General features: G+C 36.3%; 1 protein-coding gene across 1 annotated transcript in view; it reads right to left on the minus strand.

The window, feature by feature from the left end:
- Window positions 1–2,878: 2,878 nt before the first annotated feature.
- LOC306862770 (protein shisa-9B) overlaps window positions 2,879–21,341 on the minus strand; it is a gene marked incomplete at both ends in the record, with an annotated part of 36,675 nt that continues 18,212 nt past the window's right edge. The window contains 2 exons of the mRNA XM_079405751.1: window positions 2,879–3,276; window positions 6,465–6,617. Of these exons, the coding sequence (XP_079261877.1) occupies window positions 2,879–3,276; window positions 6,465–6,617 (551 nt within the window). The remainder of the gene's footprint in view (window positions 3,277–6,464; window positions 6,618–21,341) is intronic.

Raw genomic sequence — 21,341 nt, forward strand, 5'->3', positions numbered from 1 at the left:
ACTCCGTGACTGACAGACCATTATGTCAGTCTTAAGTATTGGTTTGTCGCAGGCTGTTTGGCAGTGACGCACAAAGACAGTATTCAATGGTATGAAAAAGACAAGCAGTTAAACTGGAGGCTGGGCATGTATTGTTTTGAACGAGTGTTTTTTTTTTTTTTTTTTTTTTTTTTTTTTAGAGTGAATTCTTATAACAGCAGAGGCCAAAAATTGACACAATACTGAAATCTCTGTCAAGATTAAAACTTCCTCGGTGCGTCACAACAAGTGGCCTCACAAAAAGGCAATATGCATATGATTTAAAGCGGTTTCAATATAGCAGCGAGCTGAGGAGCCGTTTTTTTCTGTGGAGATTGTTTTAGATTCAGATTTAAATTGAGATTTTTAACATAAAAAATGGAGTGATGATTTTCTCCGGCCAATCAGTGATCAGCAGGGTTTACACGTCACGTTTTAGTAACAGTACGGCTCGCTTGGAACCTCGGCCGAGGTGGTACTAAAAAAGTACCAGGTACCAGGTACTGTACCCAGTGGAAAACCCCACAAAATGAGCTATACTGAACTGTACCGTGTCATACCATGCAGTGGAAAAGCGCCACTAGGTACCCCAACGAAAGGGTACCAAAAAAGTGGTACGGTATGATTCGCTATTTCGGTACCATTCACAACTTCTGACAATGGAAACGGACATAATTGCGTACCGTACTGTACTGTACCGAACTGTACCGCTCAGTGGAAACGAGCCATAAAATACATAACACACCTAAAATGTCACTAGCTGACAGATATTACTTTAATATGTGTCCTGAGAAGCTGCCGTAATCTCTGTGGCAGCCTTTCACTTTAAGAAAAATATGTTAATATACAGCCCAACGTGGTCTGTATTCGTTTGTTTTTATAGGCGTTTCACCCATATTTCGAATTACACATTGCATTGTGTTGTGTATTAGGGTAGAAACTAATGTCCATAAATGTAAGATGAGTTTGAGTTGAGTAGATGAGTTTGTTTCTTTATCAGAACAGATTTGGAGAAATTTAGCATTACATTACCTGATCACTAATGCATCCTCTGCAGTGAATGGGTGCCTGGAGTTGTGTTGATTACTTGTGGATTATTGTGATGTTTTTATCAGCTGTTTGGACTCTGACGGCACCCATTCACTGCAGAGAATCCACTGATGAGAAAGTAATATAATGCTAAATTTCTCCAAAGAACAAACTCATTTACTGTACATTTTGGATGCTCTGAGGGTGAGTAAATTTTCAACAGATTTTTATTTTTGGTTGAACTATTCCTTTACCTTAAAGGCGAAGTGTGCAATTTCTGTGCCACTAACAGCAGGTCAGTCTGTGACATTTAGATCCTCTAATGGTCTAACATCACTATACAGATTTGCAAGCCAGAGTTCATCAAACTTAAAAACAGCAGAATACAAACACAAAATCTAGTGTGATCACCCCTTACATCTTCTGTATATATATTGTAAATACTGAGAATGAGTTTCCTACTTGCGAAATAAAAATGTGTGACCCTGCAGAAAGCTGTACTACTAAATATGTAAATGTCTTTTTAATTTCACTATGAGTTAGCCTGCTAATTTGCCATCTCGATTTAGGTGAGTAAATGATTTAGGTCAAAAACATTTTAAGTGTACTGAGATAAAGCCACTTGTTTCACAGCAATTAAAGTTTATGTGACCCACATTATTCACAGCCAGATACTTGGGATAATTTGGATGTGGATGACAAAACGTTCAGGTTTCGAAATTGAATGCAGCCTTTTGCCCTTATGCAAATTGAAATGGTTCACATTATGATGCTAAAGACAAAAGAAACTACTGAATCAGTTTTCAATGCCAAAAATACTCAGAATGCAACAATGGCAGTGTTGTAACAATCTTGTTCGGTATCAGAATTAACCATTCATTTTTATCATACCTAACATTGAAAAATAATGAATGTCTATCATTAACCCTACAGTACTTCCTTTGTCTACAGTCAACAGTTGCACTAAAAGATAGGGCCATACAATATGTGAACACATTAAAGAAAAATGGCGAAACAGAAGGGAAATGTGTATTTAAGAACACTGACAATCAACATTTTCTACTGGAGTATGACAGCCGTAAACAATAGATTTGTTTATATTTTATGCATCTTTGTTATTGAAGAAACACCATGTGCTCACTGAAAAGCACAAGAGCTCTTAGATAATGAGTTCTTCTGTTGGAAAGGCACAAGCCCAGAGTTTGTCAGGATATAGCGTGTTACGTTGCTACAGGAGGTTTTTGGTGCACACGCTCTGGAAATCTCGAGTTTTGAGATGAGAAGAACTTGAGACACGATTGTCCTCACATCATAATTTATCTTCCAGATAGATGTTCTTTGATTATCCGGGGAAGCCTTTGACATTTTTCGTCCATTCTGTTATGTACAAGATTCTGAGAAAAACAGGATAGTGTTTCTTAAGTGACCTTCTCACAAGCTTTCAGGTTATTGAGAAACCTCATCTACAATAGTACATTTGATTGCATTGATTGTTTAGGGTTTGAATGTGTCCTCATCACGGATGGCCTTGTGACAAACTCATCACTACAGGTCAGATTATTCGTTTGTGACGGAAAGGACACAGAAAGAGTTCCAAGTTTTCCTGTTCAAATGTCGCCAATGCATGCCTGTTCCACGCACAGCCGCTCAAAGACAAACAGCACACATACAGCCATGCAGATCTCAAGCCAGACCGCTCGGTCAATCCTTCCAGCAGGAAGGGTTCCTAATCCACACGTCTTCCTCCATCAGGATTCCTTTATTATCCTCATTCTCCGATCCACACATCCACTCAGGCCTGGACTCGATAAACCCGGCGTTAAAGCCCCGTTCACACAGTCACCTCAGTCTTGCTGTTGGTGACAAAGTACGGATGTGGCGGCAGGTAGTGCTGGCTATGGGCAGATGTCAGCTCGTTCACTTGCTCCACGGTGGCGCTGTGCTTCTTGGGGGCATATGTGTGCCGGCGACCGAGAGTTTCTGTGGTCTCCCAGCCCTTCAGCATGCCGGGGTTGGCGATGGTGTTTGAGCCAAAAGCTAGTGGGTAGGAGCTGTGGACCTTGGTGCTTTTGGACTTGTGTCCGTTCTGCTTTTGGCAGGGCAGCTCGGGGCTGTAAGGGTTGGTGGGCTCCTGCTCCAGACTCACTGAGTGCATGGGAAGAGTGCCTTTCGATGCCAGGTCGGCTAGGTGCCGTCTGTTAGTGTAGAAGTTTTCGTTTGCTTTTTCAGCTGGAAAAGAGAGATAGAAGAGCAAAAGCGAGGATAATTCAATAACACTTCATTAATCAGATGCAAAAAACAACCTGATTGCTGATTTGCGTATTTCTTTTTTTTCTTTTTTCCCCCCTCATAAGTACCAGATAATTACACATTTAATAGATCAAGGGTTATCACTTGTTTTCCCAAATGAGCTGTTTTTTCTCTGAAAATACTTGACACAACCATTTCCTCCTACAGACAACTAAAACACTGGATGTTTCTGTAGAGAAACAGTTCACATTATGCCATTATTTATTGACCACCATGTCATTCTAAACTAGTTATTTTTCTCATTTTTGAAAGATCTTCACACATACAATGACGTTTCCAATTACCGTTTTAATAAATCAATTATTTTAAGCAATGGTTAATGATCAAAAGTGACATTGAAAATCAAGATATTTATAATGTTGCAAAATACTTCTATAATGCTGTTCTTCTGAACTTTCTATTCATCAAATATTCCTGAAAATAACATATCACAGTCTCCACAGAAATATTAATCAGCACAACTGTTTTCAACATTGGTAATAATAATAAATGTTTCTAGGGCATCAGTACAGTATATTAGAATGATTTCTGAAGGAAATGTGACACTGAAGACTGGAACAATGATGCTGAAAATTCAGCTTTTTTGTAATAGTGTTTCACAACATTGTAGTTTTTACCGTATTTTGATCAAATAAATCTCATGGTTTCTTTATAAAAAATGACTTGAAGTGAATTGAATGTCAATGCTTAAGAGTGCTTCACATATTTATAAGATGAGCTTTCAAGTTGCCATTGTGAATGGCGACCAAAGTAGTTAGGCTGTTTGAATCTGTCAACATGCTAATGCTTCTTTTTGCCTAAGGTTTCTATTTGTTTCAAGAAAATGTGTTTTTTAATGCAAATTATTGCTTCCATCATCAAATGGAAAAAATGCAGCTTTTTGCTCTACCAAAAGATGGTTTGGGATTTCATCTGTCTGCTGAAACCACTATTTTGAGTTTGTAGTTATTGTGCACTTAAAAAACATCTCACAGTCACTTTGCACTGTTATTACTGTAAATGTTATTTTTGACAATATGTGTTTACAGGCAACAAATTCAGCCACATCAACACTGTCGTTCAAACAGCACCTAACAGCTTCTTTGCAAAGGAGTTGTAAATATTTTTTGCTGCAAACATTTTCAACCAGTGCTAGTCGATCACTGACAGCGTGAAACACGACTTGCTAGGACCAGATCAGACAACCGAGTATAAACGATTCTAATGTGTTTCCAGATGGCATCACTAATCATTTCTTTTTTGTGGTACAGCATTTTTCATAACATCCATGCAATACTGCTAACGGAGTATCACCTTCCAACTTAGCCAGGCCTTAATTGGGACTGACTACACTCTGCTTGAAGTCCTCCTCATTTCAGCATGACATTTTAGACTTTTAATTAAATATCCTTCAGTTGACCTTTTTAACAGCCTTGACACCCCAATGAGTCGCAGTAAACTGCAGATCTAAAACCTCATACCAGGAGGCCAACCGCAAAATAAGGCAGCCGGACCGCACATCAGAGGAAGGTAGCACACTGAACTCAAATGCTTCAGCACCACAACCCATGTGGCTTGTCTTCTGGGCCTCTCTCTTACAAACTGTCTTTTTTTTGTTTACCCAGTGATCAGTCTGCACATACAGCAATCAAGTGGATTAACAACTGAGCAGTTTCTTCTGTGGCTGAAAGCCTCAGAGAATGACTGTCATCACACGTTGCTGTTTCGGCTGGTTGTTTGTCTGCTGTTTGCTAGCTGTCATCTCACTGAAGTCTTTTGATAGGCTTCACTCTGATGCCAGACTAATTGATGTGAAAAGTAACAAGTGACTATGTTACTGCCCAGTGTCACCACTGTAAAACACAACTTAAATAATTAAATTATTAATGAATTAAAATAAAATAATCCTTCTAGAATCCTTCTGACACATTTATTTATTTATTAAAAAAAATAATAATAATTGTCCAATACTGATTACAAACTATAATTTAATCTAATAGATTACACATTGCAGGCAAAGTATTTTTTTATTTATCTTTTTTATTTACTTATAGATTTCTTTTGATCTAACTATCCAAAACTAAATCATATAGTTTTGGATAGGAATATTTGTGCCATGTTGATATAAAAAAAATGAGAAAATATATTTTATCCTTTATTATCAACAATATTAGGTGCATTAAACATCAGGATTTTTCCAAACTGGGATTTGTTAAGGAACTGCAGGGGGCTGTGAGTTAATTAAATCATAAAAGCTAATTCATTATAATCTAATTAATTAAATAATAATAATAAAAAATTATTTATAAAAGCAATACTTGAACACAAAATAGAAATACCTTCTTTGCTCGTATCCATTAACCAACATCAGAGAATTTATTGAAATATTCATACTGAATAAAAAACTTCAAGTACACATTTTAGATCAAAATGATGTGTGACTAGCATGTAATCATCTAATCCATAAAAAATAACTGCCATCTGATTATAAGAATTTTAAAATGTAATATAATTACATTCTATTTTTATTTGATTAATTAATTAATTATTTTTTTAAATCTGATTATGTAGTCCAGATTACATGTAATCAATTACTACTCAGCCCTATTGATAGACAAGGATAACATTGTTACTGGTGGAGATTATGAAGTGCATTGTGAAGCACTTCTGATACTTCAGTGACTGGGAAACATTTTTGGTTTACCAACATTACAATTCATAACCCTACATATACTGTAATACATAATGTCTGATTCTGTGCCTGTTTTTATACTGGTTTGCAGCTCTCCTGACATCAAAATCTGAATATATTATTTCTTATAAATTAATTAAACTCAGTGTTTGAAAAAAAAATTAAGGACTGTTATTGCATTGGGAGAGCATGCTGTAACTATGCAAATGCCCCTAAAACATTTAAATCAAGACCAGACCAATATGAGACCATCTAAGATCCAGAACATGGCCTACAAGTACTACAAAAACATCTCAGGTCAAGTCCACATGATTGGGAACTCTAGCAGAAAGTAATCACACTGAAGAGTTTCAAATATTATTTTCTTAATAATCAGCTTGATTAACATACATAAATAAAATCCACATACAAGCACATTTAAGCATGGCCGTCTTACCCACAGCCTTGAGCGAAGCGTACTTGTTGAGCTCCTTTCCAGGTTGAGATGGTTCATAGGGGTGGGCTACAGGTACTTGTCCAAGGGCAGGATATTGTGTCATTGCCTGCATCATAGATGAGCCAGGTCCCACACTGTTTATTTGGGCACCCTCTAAAGCAAAGAGACGGAAATAGAAACAAACAACATATACAAGATGTAGTTTTTTTCCATAAATGTTTTCATTCTAAAATAAAAGGAATGCTTCCAGAGGTGTCATGTACCTACATACCTTATTTATTTGTTCATTTGTTTACTTATTTAATTTTATTTCTTCATTTATTTATTTTAAATCAAATTAATGTCAGTCCTGGCTCATCTGGTGCCCAAAATGACAAGAGGAATGGAGAAAAAACAACATTCACAACATTGCAGTTTATATATATATATATATATATATATATATATATATATATATATATATATATATATATATTAATTAGAGCAAGACGTGTTAGTCCGGTAGTACAGAAAGAGAAATGAACAACAGAAATGAGAGGTAAATCACAATGGATCTCACAGTTTTTTTTTTCTATAAATGTTTTCATTCCAAAATAAAAGTGATGCTTCCAGTGACAACATGCAGTCACTGACTTATTTATTTATTCATATATTTGAAGGGCAAATCCAGACCTAATTTAATTACACATATACAGCGGTGTGAAAAAGTGTTGGCCCCCTTCCTGATTTTTTATTTCTTTGAATGTTTGTCACACATTAATGTTTCAGATCATCAAACAAATTTAAATATTAATCAAAGATAACACAAGTAAACACAACATGTAGTTTTTGAATTAAGTTTTTTATTATGAAGGGAAAACAAAATCCAAACCCACATGGCCCTGTGTGAAAAAATGCTTGCCCCCTAAACCTAATAACTGGTTGGGCCACCCTTAGCAGCAACAACTGCAATCAAGCGTTTACGATAACTTGCAATGAGTCTGTTACAGCGCTGTGGAGGAATTTTGGCCCACTCATTTTGGCAGAATTGTTGTAATTCAGCCACATTGGAGGGTTTTCATGCATGAACCGCCTTTTTAAGGTCATGCCAAAGCATCTCAATAGGATTCAGGTCAGGACTTTGACTAGGCCGCTGATGACTAGAAAGTCTTCATTTTGTTTTTCTTGAGCCATTCAGAGGTGGATTTGCTGGTGTGTTTTGGATCATTGTCCTGCTGCAGAACCCAAGTTCGCTTCAGCTTGAGGTCACGAACAGATGGCCGGACATTGTCCTTCAGGATTTTTTGATAGACAGCTGAATTCATGGTTCCATTTATCACAGCAAGTCTTCCAGGTCCTGAAGCAGCAAAACAGCCCCAGACCATCACACTACCACCACCATATTTTACTGTTGGTATGATGGTCTTTTTCTGAAATGCTGTGTTACTTTTACGCCAGATGTAATGAGACACACACCTTCCAAAAAGTTAAACTTTTGTCTCGTCAGTCCACAGAGTATATTCCCAAAAGTCTTGGGGATCATCAAGATGTTTTCTGGCAAAACTGAGACGAGCCTTTATGTTCTTTTTGCTCAGCAGTGGTTTTCGCCTTGGAACTCTGCCATGCAGGCCATTTTTGCCCAGTCTCTTTCTTATGGTGGAGTCATGAACACTGACCTTAACTCAGGCAAGTGAGGCCTGCAGTTCTTTAGATGTTGTTGTGGGGTCTTTTGTGACCTCTTGGATGAGTCGTGGCTGCGCTCTTGGGGTAATTTTGGTCGGCCGGCCACTCCTGGGAAGGTTCACCACTGTTCCATGTTTTCGCCATTTGTGGATAATGGCTCTCACTGTGGTTCGCTGGAGTCCCAAAGCTTTAGAAATGGCTTCATAACCTTTTCCAGACTGATAGATCTCAATTACTTTCTCATTTGTTCCTGAATTTCTTTGGATCTCAACATGATGTGTAGCTTTTGATGATCTTTTGGTCTACTTCACTTTGTCAGGCAGGTCCTATTTAAGGGATTTCTTGTTTGCGAACAGGTGTGGCAGTAATCAGGCCTGGGTGTGGCTAGAGAAACTGAACTCAGGTGTGATAAACCACAGTTATGTTTTAACGGGGGGGGGGGGGGGGGGGGGGTTGCATGTTGAGTTTACTTGTGTTATCTTTGATTAATATTTCAATTTGTTTGATGATTTGAAACTTTAAAGTGTGACAAACATGCAAAAAAATAAAAAATCAGGAAGGGGGCCAACACTTTTTCACACCACTCTATGTTGTATGTGTATTAAATACATTTTATAAATGAAACAAAATTGCAAGTTTGGAGAAACTCAATTGTACAGACAAACCTAGACCGACGATCCGAGTGGGTGATTTCTTTTATTTTACCTACAATAACCATACAACTTCGTTATCAAAGATGCCATTTTAGAAGTTGCATTAAAAATCCACTTGAGGGGGCACATGCATCTGAATGACTATTACGCTTCTGGGTACTACTTATCTTTTGTGGGCGAGCATTATTCAGGAAGGCTGAACATTGTATCAGAATCTGTTGTTCTACATTAACACCCTCAGAAGTCTTTCTCAGTGCACTCTCTTTTGTTTAAGCACATAGCAGTTGGGATACCTCCCATCAGAGTCAGCTAAATTAACATTTAACAATATCTTAAACTGCTTGAGGCCTGTTTCATCGACCCTTCAACACAACTTGTGAGTTTTCTCTTTGGTGATTCACTCTATCCCCCCAGGAAGCAGATCATTAGTCATGGATTTATGGAGCTCCAGGCAGGCTCTCCTGTGCTACTAATCGAATCCGTTTGAACTGCTAATGTCAAAACATGTTAATGCCAAAAGCACTGGCAAGCGATGGTCACAATGGAAAATTAATTGTTGTTTTTTTTCACAAGTTTTCACACTTGATTACAGCAAAGACTTTAATATTGAGGGTCGCAGATGGTGTAAATCGTAAATTCTATTCTACAGATTGCATTAGTCGACATCTGGCCAGCTGAAGGGGGGCAAAGGAGCATGGCAAATTGACTGGCCTTCTGCCGGCTGGCATGAGGGACCAACCAGATGTTGTGGGTATTATTTCTAACCATTCTGATGAGTCGCATGAGACAGAAAGTACGGCCAGATACCGGAGAGCAACTGGGAAACAATAAACCAGCATACTCGCTGTGACAGACACCATTCGACTACTTCTTCCGCTGTGAATTACGTACAAAATGAGTGCTGTATACTTTTACGCTGGAAAGCGTGTTTTGTGGCACTGTGCTACAGTGCTGCCTGATCTTTTTCTGTTCTTTAGATGTGTTTTAGTTGCTGAACTCTCCTTGACCTGTTGTTGTCTTGGAAACCTCTTCTATTTCTTCTAGCTGGATAACTGTTTGCTACAAGATTCTACCGTCTGTATCACAGGATTGAAGGGCTCTTCGCTTAACACACATTTCAGACACTAGTGGGCTAAAGTCAAATACACCAAACAGAAACATTTGTTTTTGTTCTATTTCAGTTTTCTCTCAGACTACGGTACAGTTGACTGTTAGCATCCATTGTTTTATTTTATTTTTTGGTTTTATAGGAAAGTCAACAGAGGAACAGTCTTTTACATTCACATTTACAAAGACTACCATTCAAAAGTTTAAGTTTGGTAAAATGTTTTTTAAAGAAGTCTCTCTTGCTCATCAAGACTGGATTTATTGGATCAAAAATACAGTAAAAACAGCAATCAGTTCAATTTGTTGTGTCCTTAATGAATAAAAGCCTTAATTTATTTAATAATCTTACTGACCCCAAACTTTTGAATGGTGTAAAAAAGTCAAAATTGTACCTTTAGTGGGTACACCAGCTTGTCACTGGGGCAGTACCCTCAAAAGGACAACTCTGTACCTTCTTTTCACCTAAAGGGTGCATCTTAATACCTTTTAAGGTAATGGTACTATTATGAAGCCTTAACGGGTAAAGAAGTACGAAGGTGTCCTTTTGAAAGTAGTACTGACAGTGACAAGCTGTTGTACCCCTAAAGGTTTTTTTTTATTTTTTTATTTTATGAGAGTGTAGTGTATTTGGCAGGGATTTTCATCCAACACAACTTACATTCAAGTTAATCATTTGATAAGTTCATGGATTCCCTGGGAATCAAACCCATTACCTTGGCATTGCTGTAATGCTCCCCTGTTTGAGCTACTGGAATGGGATGTGACTTTGTGTCAGATGAGTGCGACAGCTTTTATACGCAGCAAGCAACAAGTTTGAGAGTCTAATATAAACACTTTACCTTTCTCAAAAGTAAAACTAAGCAGAAACGAATAGCTTCCTCACAATACTGGTGTTTGTGTTTGTGATGTTATATAAGGAATATCAATGATACTAGTTCTTATTTCAGAGACCTTAGAGGACATGAAAACCTGTTTCTGCCACAGAATTAATGATCAAACTCCATCGCACACCTGCAAGTAATAGGTGCGTAGGACAAAGGACCAACCAGGTGGATCGCCTCAACAGACAAGCAATTCCCGCACACTATCGCAACTTGCAAAAAGATAATATTTATTAACACAACGTGATGAAGGTCGTGTGACCGATACGTTGTGTTAATAAATATTATATTTTTGCAAGTTGCGATAGTGTGCGGGAATTGCTTGTCTGCCACAGAATAAAAAAAAACACAAAAACTTTTTATCTAACAATTCAGACTTCTTAGAATTTTGTGGAATTCTGAGTTAATATCTCTTAATTCTGTTTTTTTTTTCTGCCATGGAATAATAATAAAAAAAAAGGTAATTGTGAATTTTTATCTCACAGTTCTGATTTTGTTCTCAGAATTGTGTGGGGAAAAAGTCAAAACTCGTGAGATAAAAATTGTGAGATAAAATGTCGCAATTATTTATCCCATGGCAGAAACAAGCTTCCACACTATAGTGATAATTAGAAACTGTGTATATCAAATCATTTTTTTTTTTTAATTCATATAATAAATCATCTACATCATTTGGAAATTTTGCTCATAAAGGAAATGACTGTAAGCATAAAGGAAATTATTTCAGGCAATTAGACTAGACAATTTGACAGTTCAGACTCCAGGCTCCCAAAACATGAAGATCCCATAAATGCATCAGTTAATATGCTTATAAACCAGGTGTGCAGAATATCTAATTAAATGTGAGGAAATTAATTATGCTGTGATCCATAATCTCTTAGGCAGTAAGATTAATTCCAGTTCTATAATCAAAAGAGGGGATGAAAAGAAGTCATCATTCAGTGGAACTGTAACAAAGGCAGAGTAAAATGTCGCTGAAAATGAAATGCCTGTCCTGAGGTTCCAGAATGATTATGGAGATTGATGTGTCTCCAGAATCAATCTTTCAAATGCGGAGCTCAACCTAACGCAACCTTATCTTCACACCTAACTTCTGAAAAACTTCTGTTTCTGTGGACTCTGTCCTGAGTTTCTAACTCAATTGTGGCATCCATTGGGTCTGATAGTGCAGCTGTAGGTAATGATTTTTCATATCCACTGACAGTGACAAATTATCTTTTTGACATGGTCATTAGTCAAACGGAGTATGATACTACCTCCTGGATATTAGTATTGATGCAAAGAGACACTTGTGGCATTATACAAAACACAACACTGATTTACAATTGATTCATGTTATTACCATTAACCCTGAGATGCATGCATCATATTTGGACTAGGGCTGGGCGATATGGACAGAAATACTATTATTTTCTCTGTATCATTCGATATCAACATTTTTATAATATTTATAATATTTATATTTATATCATTTTTAAATGGGAAAGGAAAAGCATTCTGCATGTTTGTTATGCCTTAAAAATGAATGTAAACAAAACTGAAGAACTGACAATAAAGTATAGCTTGAATACAACAAGTCACTTTAATGTGTTCGCTAAATGCATAAATGCCTTTTAATTTAGGGTCCCGTGAACTATGTGTTATAGTTTTAGAGAATTCTGCGTTTTCTGTGACAAATGGGAACTCATAACGAAGGGGGAATTGGATCCAAATTCAGAAAAAAATTAAAAAAAACTTTTAATAAAGAAAAATCCAAAACCACACAAGAAAACTGAACAAATACAGAATGCAAACAAAGATCCGAACTGAGACCGCCATCTAAATACTAGAGACAACAACCAAGAGTTAAAGTACAAAGAAAAACAGGGGCTATTTATGCAGAGGAAAATAAAGAAACAAGGAATAGAATACAATCAATGAATTAATCCACAGAGAAACTACAACTAGGAAAGCAAGTAGGAAACAAAATTTCAACATGAAGGTCCACAACAAGACACAGAACACACAATACGACAATTTAATAAAAGATTATCACGTGTCTAATGCAATTAATTCATAATAATAATAAAAAACTTTAAACAATTGAATCAAACTTTTAAAAATGTAATGAAATTAGTAGTAGTAGTAATATTTTGATATTTAAATATACAATTGTATAGTACAACATATCAGAAACATATTACTTTCTTTTCTTTTCTTTTTTTTTTTTTTGATCAAATCATTTTTTGGCAGTTTGCATTTAAATACATTTCTGTCATAATTTCTTAGATAAACCAAACTTATTTTTGGCCTTGAAATTCTGTTTGTATCTGATGATGTTATTAAATGAAATGGTGAAATGCTGGTGAAGAAGATCTGGAGATGAAGTTTATGCATGCATGCTCCCATACAGTGAAAAATGAAAACTTGACAAGCATCACACGGCCTTCAGTATGTGCAGATGAAACTGCGTCACTCATTCATGTAGAGACATGAAGAACATGCAGACGTTTTAGAAACACAATGTACCTGATTCTAGATCAAAATGTAGGTGAAATATCGAAAATAACACAAAAGTCTATTATCAATACCGTGTGTATTTTTTCCCCAATAAATATCAATATTAATTTGTCACTCATCCATAATTAGACCACATGCCTTTTACAGGACAGACAAGTCTGTGTTTCTTCACACTAGTATTCAAGTATTTCCAAGCATTAATTAGCAGTGTGTTTATCCAATATGCAGTGTTAGAAGCCTAGAGACAGTTTTTAACATCACATATTCACTGTGGTAAATTAATAATTCCCTCGTGTCTAAAACATATTTAACAAAAAGCAACGAATGTGGAAAGGAGAAGATTTCTATTATTTGCCCACAATCCATCCCATTTTTCAGATAATTGGATTGGCTCACTGTCCATACAGAACAATCACACCCCATGAGAAGACGCAACAGAGGCAACTTCGGTTTGGGAATAACTAGCCTCTGATTCCATATCTATAGAGATGAAACTTTAGTTACCAAGCAGTTTTGTTGAGCATTGACTTCACATAAAAAAACTTTCATTTTTCAAAATATCTTGTTTTATGTTCCACAGAAGAAAGAAAGTTACTTATGTTATGGTTCAGGTGATTGGCTCAAAAATACATTTCGAAACACTCATGACCAAAAAATATAATTTGCCATGAAGATGAATGATAATGCTCTCTCCAGGTAGACCTCCTTGGCTGGTCAGGGGCTAAATAGCAGACAAAGCTGCTTGTATTTAGATAAAAAAAATAATTTCAAGTGACAAAACTATACATGGTGGAGTGACAGAAATTGCTGTAATTTGTGAGAGGTTCAGAGAGAGAGAGAGAGAAAGCAAGTGGCCATTTATCTGGGAGGAGATGTCAGCTATGCGGGAGATGTCACCCAGCTTTGGGTTCTCATCATTTCGCTCTGCCAGAATGTCTGATTGGAATTTAGCCCATTTTTGAAGAGACCAACTTAATGAATGGGCCAGTTTTAGTTACGTTACATGCACAGTTCGATTCCCTCCTGGACTGTGATTCAGAAGCCTTATCTTACGCAGCTAATAAATGACTGGGGTCAGCTTTGGGAGGAAAAAAAATGCATGAGACATTTTTGTCAATACCTAATAGAAAAACATGCTTCAGTGCATATAGAAATAATAGATATATTGCCCTTAGGAGATGTGTTAGTCAGACCAGTGCTAAATTTTTCATGAAGAAAACAATCCATACTTGTTCCAATAAATAATACATCTAAAACTACCAAAAACTCTTTAGATCACAGGTTTCTGTACATAATAAATTATTCATCATCATCTGTGCAAATAAATTCAGATTATTAAATAAAGTCATAAGTTTGTTTGTGTTTATAATCAGCATACTTTGTGAATTTATGGCATATTTTAATTACTTCTTTAATTTTGCATCTGGAATGTACTTGAAGTAGTACACACAGGAGGGTTCGTGTACAGAGAGAGACCAAAAGAAAAAGTTCAACAACATCAAAAGAACTTTTTTTAAAACATCCAACTCCAGTATTTGTGGTATTAAGTTTTAGGTTGAAGGAGCCCACTTAATGCTGTATCTCAATGATAAAAAGAGATAATGAATACAGAAATTGGGCTAATTACAGCCTTATTTCCCACTGGTCAAAAACAGATATCAGTGCCAAGCTAATTACTTTAGAGAGGGGCATGAAATGACATGTTGTGTCTGATAAAAAACAGTTTGAAGAGAACATGTTTGACATATCAGACACATCCTCACTGTAGCTGTAAGACACAAATCATTGAGATTCTTAGCTCAAACCTTTTTAATGGAGACATTTACAAAATGTTATCAGTGATATCAATGGGCTAGTTTAATGAAAAAAGTTTTTTTTTTTTTTTTTTCAAATGCCTATTCATAATGTAAAAGCAATATTCTCCTTTGTGGTTTGTTACTACATGAGGGTGAGTAAATGATGACTGAATTTTCATTTTTCATTGAACTATCCCTTTAAAATGGAAGGACACAAAAGTATTCTGGAAAAAAAAGAGACCTGCTCAAATGAGTCAAAGTGTTTCCAAATCAGACACAGATAGTCTGCAAGACTTCATTAAAAATGCAGTAGAGTATTTTGGGATCTAAACACAATAGTGGCATGGGAAGGGCACAGACATTGTCACACAAAGATAACTTTTGAACCAGCCTGAAAAGTGGAACAGAAGTAATGGATTTATCATCTGCAGAACATTCCACAGCATTCCATGGGCCTTTCATATAGGAAAGCATGTGGATATCCTGTATATGTAATGGAAATGTAAAAGCCTGGCTGGTGTCTGTCTGTGGTTCCTCTAATTTCAGGTGTGTTATGACCTTCAGCCTCTCCTGTTACAAATGACGGGCTAACTGTCAAATGTCTGGCTTAAAATAAATCCACTTTTTTTGTTGTTTCTTGCACAGAAACCCTATAACAAGTGTTACTGGCAGCATCAGCTTAATCAGCATTTTTTACTTTTTTCAGTACAAATATGTAAAAAAGTTATTAATTTTACTAAAGCAAAAATGTCTAAGATGTTAATATGTGACCATGGACCACAAGTTATAAAGGTCGTTTTTTTTTTTTATTATTATTGAGATTTATACATCACAAGCCGAATAAATGAGCCTTCCATTGATGTATGGTTTGTTAGGATAGGACAATATTTGGCCGAGATACAACTAAATCTGGAATCTGAGGGTGCAAAAAAATCTAAATATTGAGAAAATCGCCTTTAAAGCTGTCCAAATGAAGTCCTTAGCATTGTATATTACTAATCAAAAATTAAGTTTTGATACATTTATGGTAGGAAATGTACAAAATATCTTCATGAAACATGATTGTTACTCAAAAAATGTGTTAAATGTAAATAAAACAAATTTCTATATTTTCACATGAAAACAAGACAAAGTGCTGCTTAAATGGATAATTCTGCCAAAAAAGAAAATTCATTTACTCACCCATGTCATTCCAAACCTGTTAGACTTACTTTATTCTGTGAAACACAGAAGAAGATATTTTGAAGAATGTTGGTAACCAGACCGTTTTTGGTGACCATTTACTTCCACTGTATGGGCAAATAAAACACTGAGACATTTCCCAAAATATCTTTATGTTTCACTTTAGAAGGAAAGCCATACAGGTTTGTAATTTTCTGGGTGCTGAACAGTGAAAATGTGGTTCAATCTTCACAACCACTACATCATAATGAAGGCTTTGTGCACCTACACTGTGTTGTTGGGGCTTTCTTAAATGCCCTGTTGTCATTTCTGTCATGCATGAATACCCTTACCATTCCTTGTTTGGTATTTTTTAAAGGCTTAGCATGTGATTCAACAGCAAAATGGCAGTAGAAAACAGGACGAGCTCTGACTTATTTGGATTTCTTCCTGATCTGCCATTACATGACTCATTACACACTCCACACAACTCCACACGTGGGAAGCCATCTTAAATTTGGAAACCCACATTTGCATATTCATCTCTCTCCAGGAAATTTGGATGTTGTGCTGTCAAGTGGCCCATTGGTTTAGGATGAGTATGCCACATATGGACATGGACCCTATGCCTCAAATACTTAATGCATGAATGTGTGGATTGCACATTCCACCACACTCTCAAAAATAAAGGTTCTTTATTGGCATCGAAGGTTCCATGAAGATCTTTTAACATGCATGGAACCCTTCTATTATACAAATGATTCTTTATAGAGAATTTTTATTTTTATTTTTAAGTGTTCTTTACACTAAGTAAAAATGGTTATTTTAAGAACTGTTCACTGAAAGCTTCTTTGGGGAACCAAAAATGGTCCTTCTATGGCATTGTTGCAACCCTTTTATCTTTAATAGTGGACATCATCAGATATTTCATATAATAAACAAAGACCACATGTCTTATATTGTTTTTCAGATATCATGAAAGTTTTAGATGACACTACTTCCTAAAGCTTTAGTGTACTCTCTCACTGACTAAGTGAAGAAAACTTCCCTGGTTTGTGCTTGACAGGCTGACGAGACCTCAAACCCTAGCCTTACAAGCCTCGAGTTGTTTTTATTTCTCTGGTTTTCATCGCCAGTACTGTGCTCTGTTCAGAGAAAGGCATGCCAGTAAACAGGGTAAATAATAGAGGATTTGGTGAATATCAATAAGACTGCGAGCATATCTTCTACAACTTTTTGTTAATCTTGCCTTGTGGCGGCCTAGTAGACATACATGTTTCATCTTCTGGCACTCCTTTAACCTTCAGCCTGTCTCTTGCCTTTTTTAATGGCCCTTTTCATTTGATGAATTCCAGCAGAACAGTGTGTTTATTGCAGAGGCCTTATGGAAATAAACTTAGCTTTCCGCTGTGGCTTGGAAGAGGCATTGACATGTTAAAGTCACAATTACTGTAAGCAAGCAGTATTTTCTAAATAATTTTGTGATTTTAAAATCAAATTTCTGTTGTATTCTGCCTGTACTGAATCATTAGTATGGTACCGCCTCGTGTGGTTATTATCCATAAATATTCAATACCCGTCCTTAAATTCAATAAATATTAATGGACAGAGATTGGCACAGCATTACCCATTACCATCTTCAAATATTCCCAGAGTTATAAGTTATAAGTACTACTGTTTGCTCCTCCACAGCAAATGGTTTCACATTGTGCCGATGCAGCCTTGAGAGACAGACAGACCAGGATTGGAAAAATGGGTAACAGCAGAAACGTTATTTGATTTTCAATGAGCCATGCCACAGTGACCAGAGGGCATATCATGGGAATACACAATGTATGCTATATGAACCTAATGGAGCAATCAAAATACACTGATAATACTAAAACAACTGCCTTGTAGATTTAGACAAGAGTTTACATTTGATTTGTTTACAGATGCTACTTGTTTTGATATTTTGCATCAAATTGCATCGAATATTCAGGTGTGGATTGAGAGTTCAAATGCTTTTTGGGCCACATCATTGACATGTTTCACTAAAAACATTGTTTGAACTCACAGTTTAGTAATGTTTTTATTATTAATAATAATGAGGATATAATGCATAATACATGTGTAAATCTAGTGTTTTCTTTGGAGGGAAGGCCAATAAAAGGCATTTTTGCGTATGCTATTTCAGTGCAAACCCCTATGCTTTAAAGACTGGTTTATAAATCTCCATCTGGCTTATAAAAAATTGTTGACCCAAAAATGAACATTTGCGGAAAATGTACTCACCCCAGGCCATCCAAGATGCAGATGAGTTTTTTTTTTTTTTATCGAAACAGATTTGGATAAATTCAGCATTTCATCATTGCTCCCAATGGATCCTCTGCAGTGAATGGGTACCGTCAGAATGAGAGACTAAACAGTTCATAAAAATACAAAAGTAATCCAGACAACTCCAGTCCATCAATTAACATCTTGTGAAGCAAAAAGCTGCATGTTTGAATCAAGTAATCCATAATCTATAATGAGTCTTCCACTGGTGAAAAAGTCATTGTCTGAAGTTAAAAACTTTTTTTTTTTTTACAAACACACAGATTATCATTTTATAAGATGTTAACTGATGGACTGGAGTCATCTTGATTACTTGTGGATTATAATTATGTTTTTATCAGATGTTTGTTCTATCAATCTGACGGCACCCATTCACTGCAGAGGATGCATTGGTGAGCAAGTGATGTAATGCAAAATTTCTCCAAATCTGTTCTGGTGAAGAGACTAATTCTTCTACATCTTGGATGGTATCAGAAAAAAATTGAAGCCTTTTTTTGGGGAGGGGGTTGGGTGAACTATATCACATTCACTGTTGTTCTGCATATTGACATGGTGCGAAGCATTTCCTCATACAGATTTGGCTCAAGTCTGCTAGGTAGACTGCTAGGTAAACATTTAGTGAAGCAATGATATAAAAAAATGCAGAAAAACAATATCAACACAATTCCTAATGGTTGTGTTTTTCTGTTTATTTCATAAGGGAGTAAAATGGCTCAGTGCTATAACAAACACTAGCCACAATCAACCTGAAAAAGATAGATTGAAAAAAGTTAAAAATCAGCATACATTAATAAACTCCTCAGTTTATCTGATCTGAACTGCCTCACTCCCTAAATGCTAAACATAGTAATAACCTGATTTTTTTCTCTCTCTCTCTCAGTAAATGCTTCAAACATTCAGTCCAGAAACTCTGGAAGATGAAATACCCTCCAGACTAAATTTTGCCACTGAAGAATGTAGACCAATAAAAAAAATGGAAAAAAAAAAGTGGACCCATTTCTTACAGCGGTGCCATAAAATCCAGATTGGACTGACCCACTTCAGGAGTGTACATCACCACTGGGCTTACATTTTGACTGAGAGGAAGCGGTCTGACAGCCACTCTATGACATGGTTTTTAAGTTGAGAGGAAATACTTCTCCCCAGGTTGACCACCTGCGGTAAAAAGAGGCCACACAACCGTAAGTGCTCCTGTTGCGGTGGGAGGCTTGTGCCATGGAGAAATGATTGGAACAGGAAGTAGCACTCAAGTGCCACACAGTCACCTGTCAGTTGTCCGGCACGCCAGAGGGACAGCATGTTGACACCTTTGCACCTGGTGAAATGCTTGAATAAAAGCACAGCCATACCGTAATGGACAAAGAGCTCTTATTTGTATTGCTTTATTTAACATCACGTTACTTTAATTGTTTGGAGTCAGTGTAATCGTTGTGAAACTGGCTCTTTGAAATGACATTCTTTGAAATGGCATTTCTTAAGATGCTATTTTTTCTGATGATGCTGTCTTGTTTACAGACAAAGTCTGCATTGATTTACACTTTGAATGTCCTTCTGTCATTCTAACTGTGCTGTTCAAACACAAAGTGAAGAATGATTTTCATGCTGTTTATGACGGCTCTGCACTTACATAACAATAACAGCTCTCGTAGGGTGCCATTGTGCTACCAGAAGACATTTGAACAAGTACTGAAGTTATAGAACATGTACAAACCAACAATCCACATTTGAAAAACACTGCAAAAAAGTATGCTTACAACTACTGAGCTGTTCAATATATGACTATGAATTATCCCCCTCTCTCTCTCTCTCTCTCTCTCTCTCTCTCATCTATATAATTTTTGTTTTTGGAATTATAAATTATTCTCAGCATACAAACTATTCTCAGAAAATCTTTCATAATTGTAAAGCTTTTGTTAGATTAATATGACTTTACATTTTTATATTATAACTTCTTTCCCTTACAATGTACACTAATTATGTTCTGTAGAATTTAGCTTTTCATGATCACCCTCCCTTTTATCTTTATAAATAAAAACAGACTGTTTTTGCTGCAAAGCCTTTAAGAAAAGCCTCTTTGCATGTGGAATCATAGTTACAGTTCACTGCTCTTCTGCCTGGGATGCAGCTTTGCTTATGGGTCAAAAATACAGTAGTTTTTTAACTTTTCTTATATCTAAATACCAGCTTCTTCCCAAAGTCTGCATTATACGGAGACCCTAAGAGCTCATGGTGGTGGAAAGATTTCGGGGTGGGTGAAAAAAATTTAGGGTGGGAGGAAAAAATATTTTTAAAATCTTTTGCGAGGGAACACAAACATCTTTGCGAGAGAACGCAAAGTTTTGCGGGGGAACGCAAAAGTTTTGCGAGAGAACGCAAAAGATTTGAAAAATATTTTTTCCTCCCACCCCAAATTTTTTTCACCCACCCCGAAATCTTTCCACCACCATGAGCTCTTAGGGTCTCCGTAGCATTACATGTGACAGGGTCACAAAATAATCTGCATTGATAATATTATGGACCCTTTTCACAAACTGTGATCTTTTTTTTTTCTTGATTTTTCCTAAATTAAATAGAACTGAGAGTGTGTGAGTGTATCTAATACAAAGTCTGAGGGAGTGACAGCAAATTTGACTCTTTCTTTTGTAATCATCTCTCAGTATTTTTGAAATGCTATTGTTTCCTTTGCATTTGGGGCAAATGAGAACACAACTTTAAAAGGGTCCACAATTTAACTAAAACTATGATGAATTAATCAAATGCGTCCATAAATTAATAAGTCGTGGGAACAATGGTATATATATT

The sequence above is a fragment of the Barbus barbus genome (assembly GCF_936440315.1).
Source record: "Barbus barbus genome assembly, chromosome: 4".
Classification (NCBI taxonomy): Eukaryota; Metazoa; Chordata; class Actinopteri; order Cypriniformes; family Cyprinidae; genus Barbus; species Barbus barbus.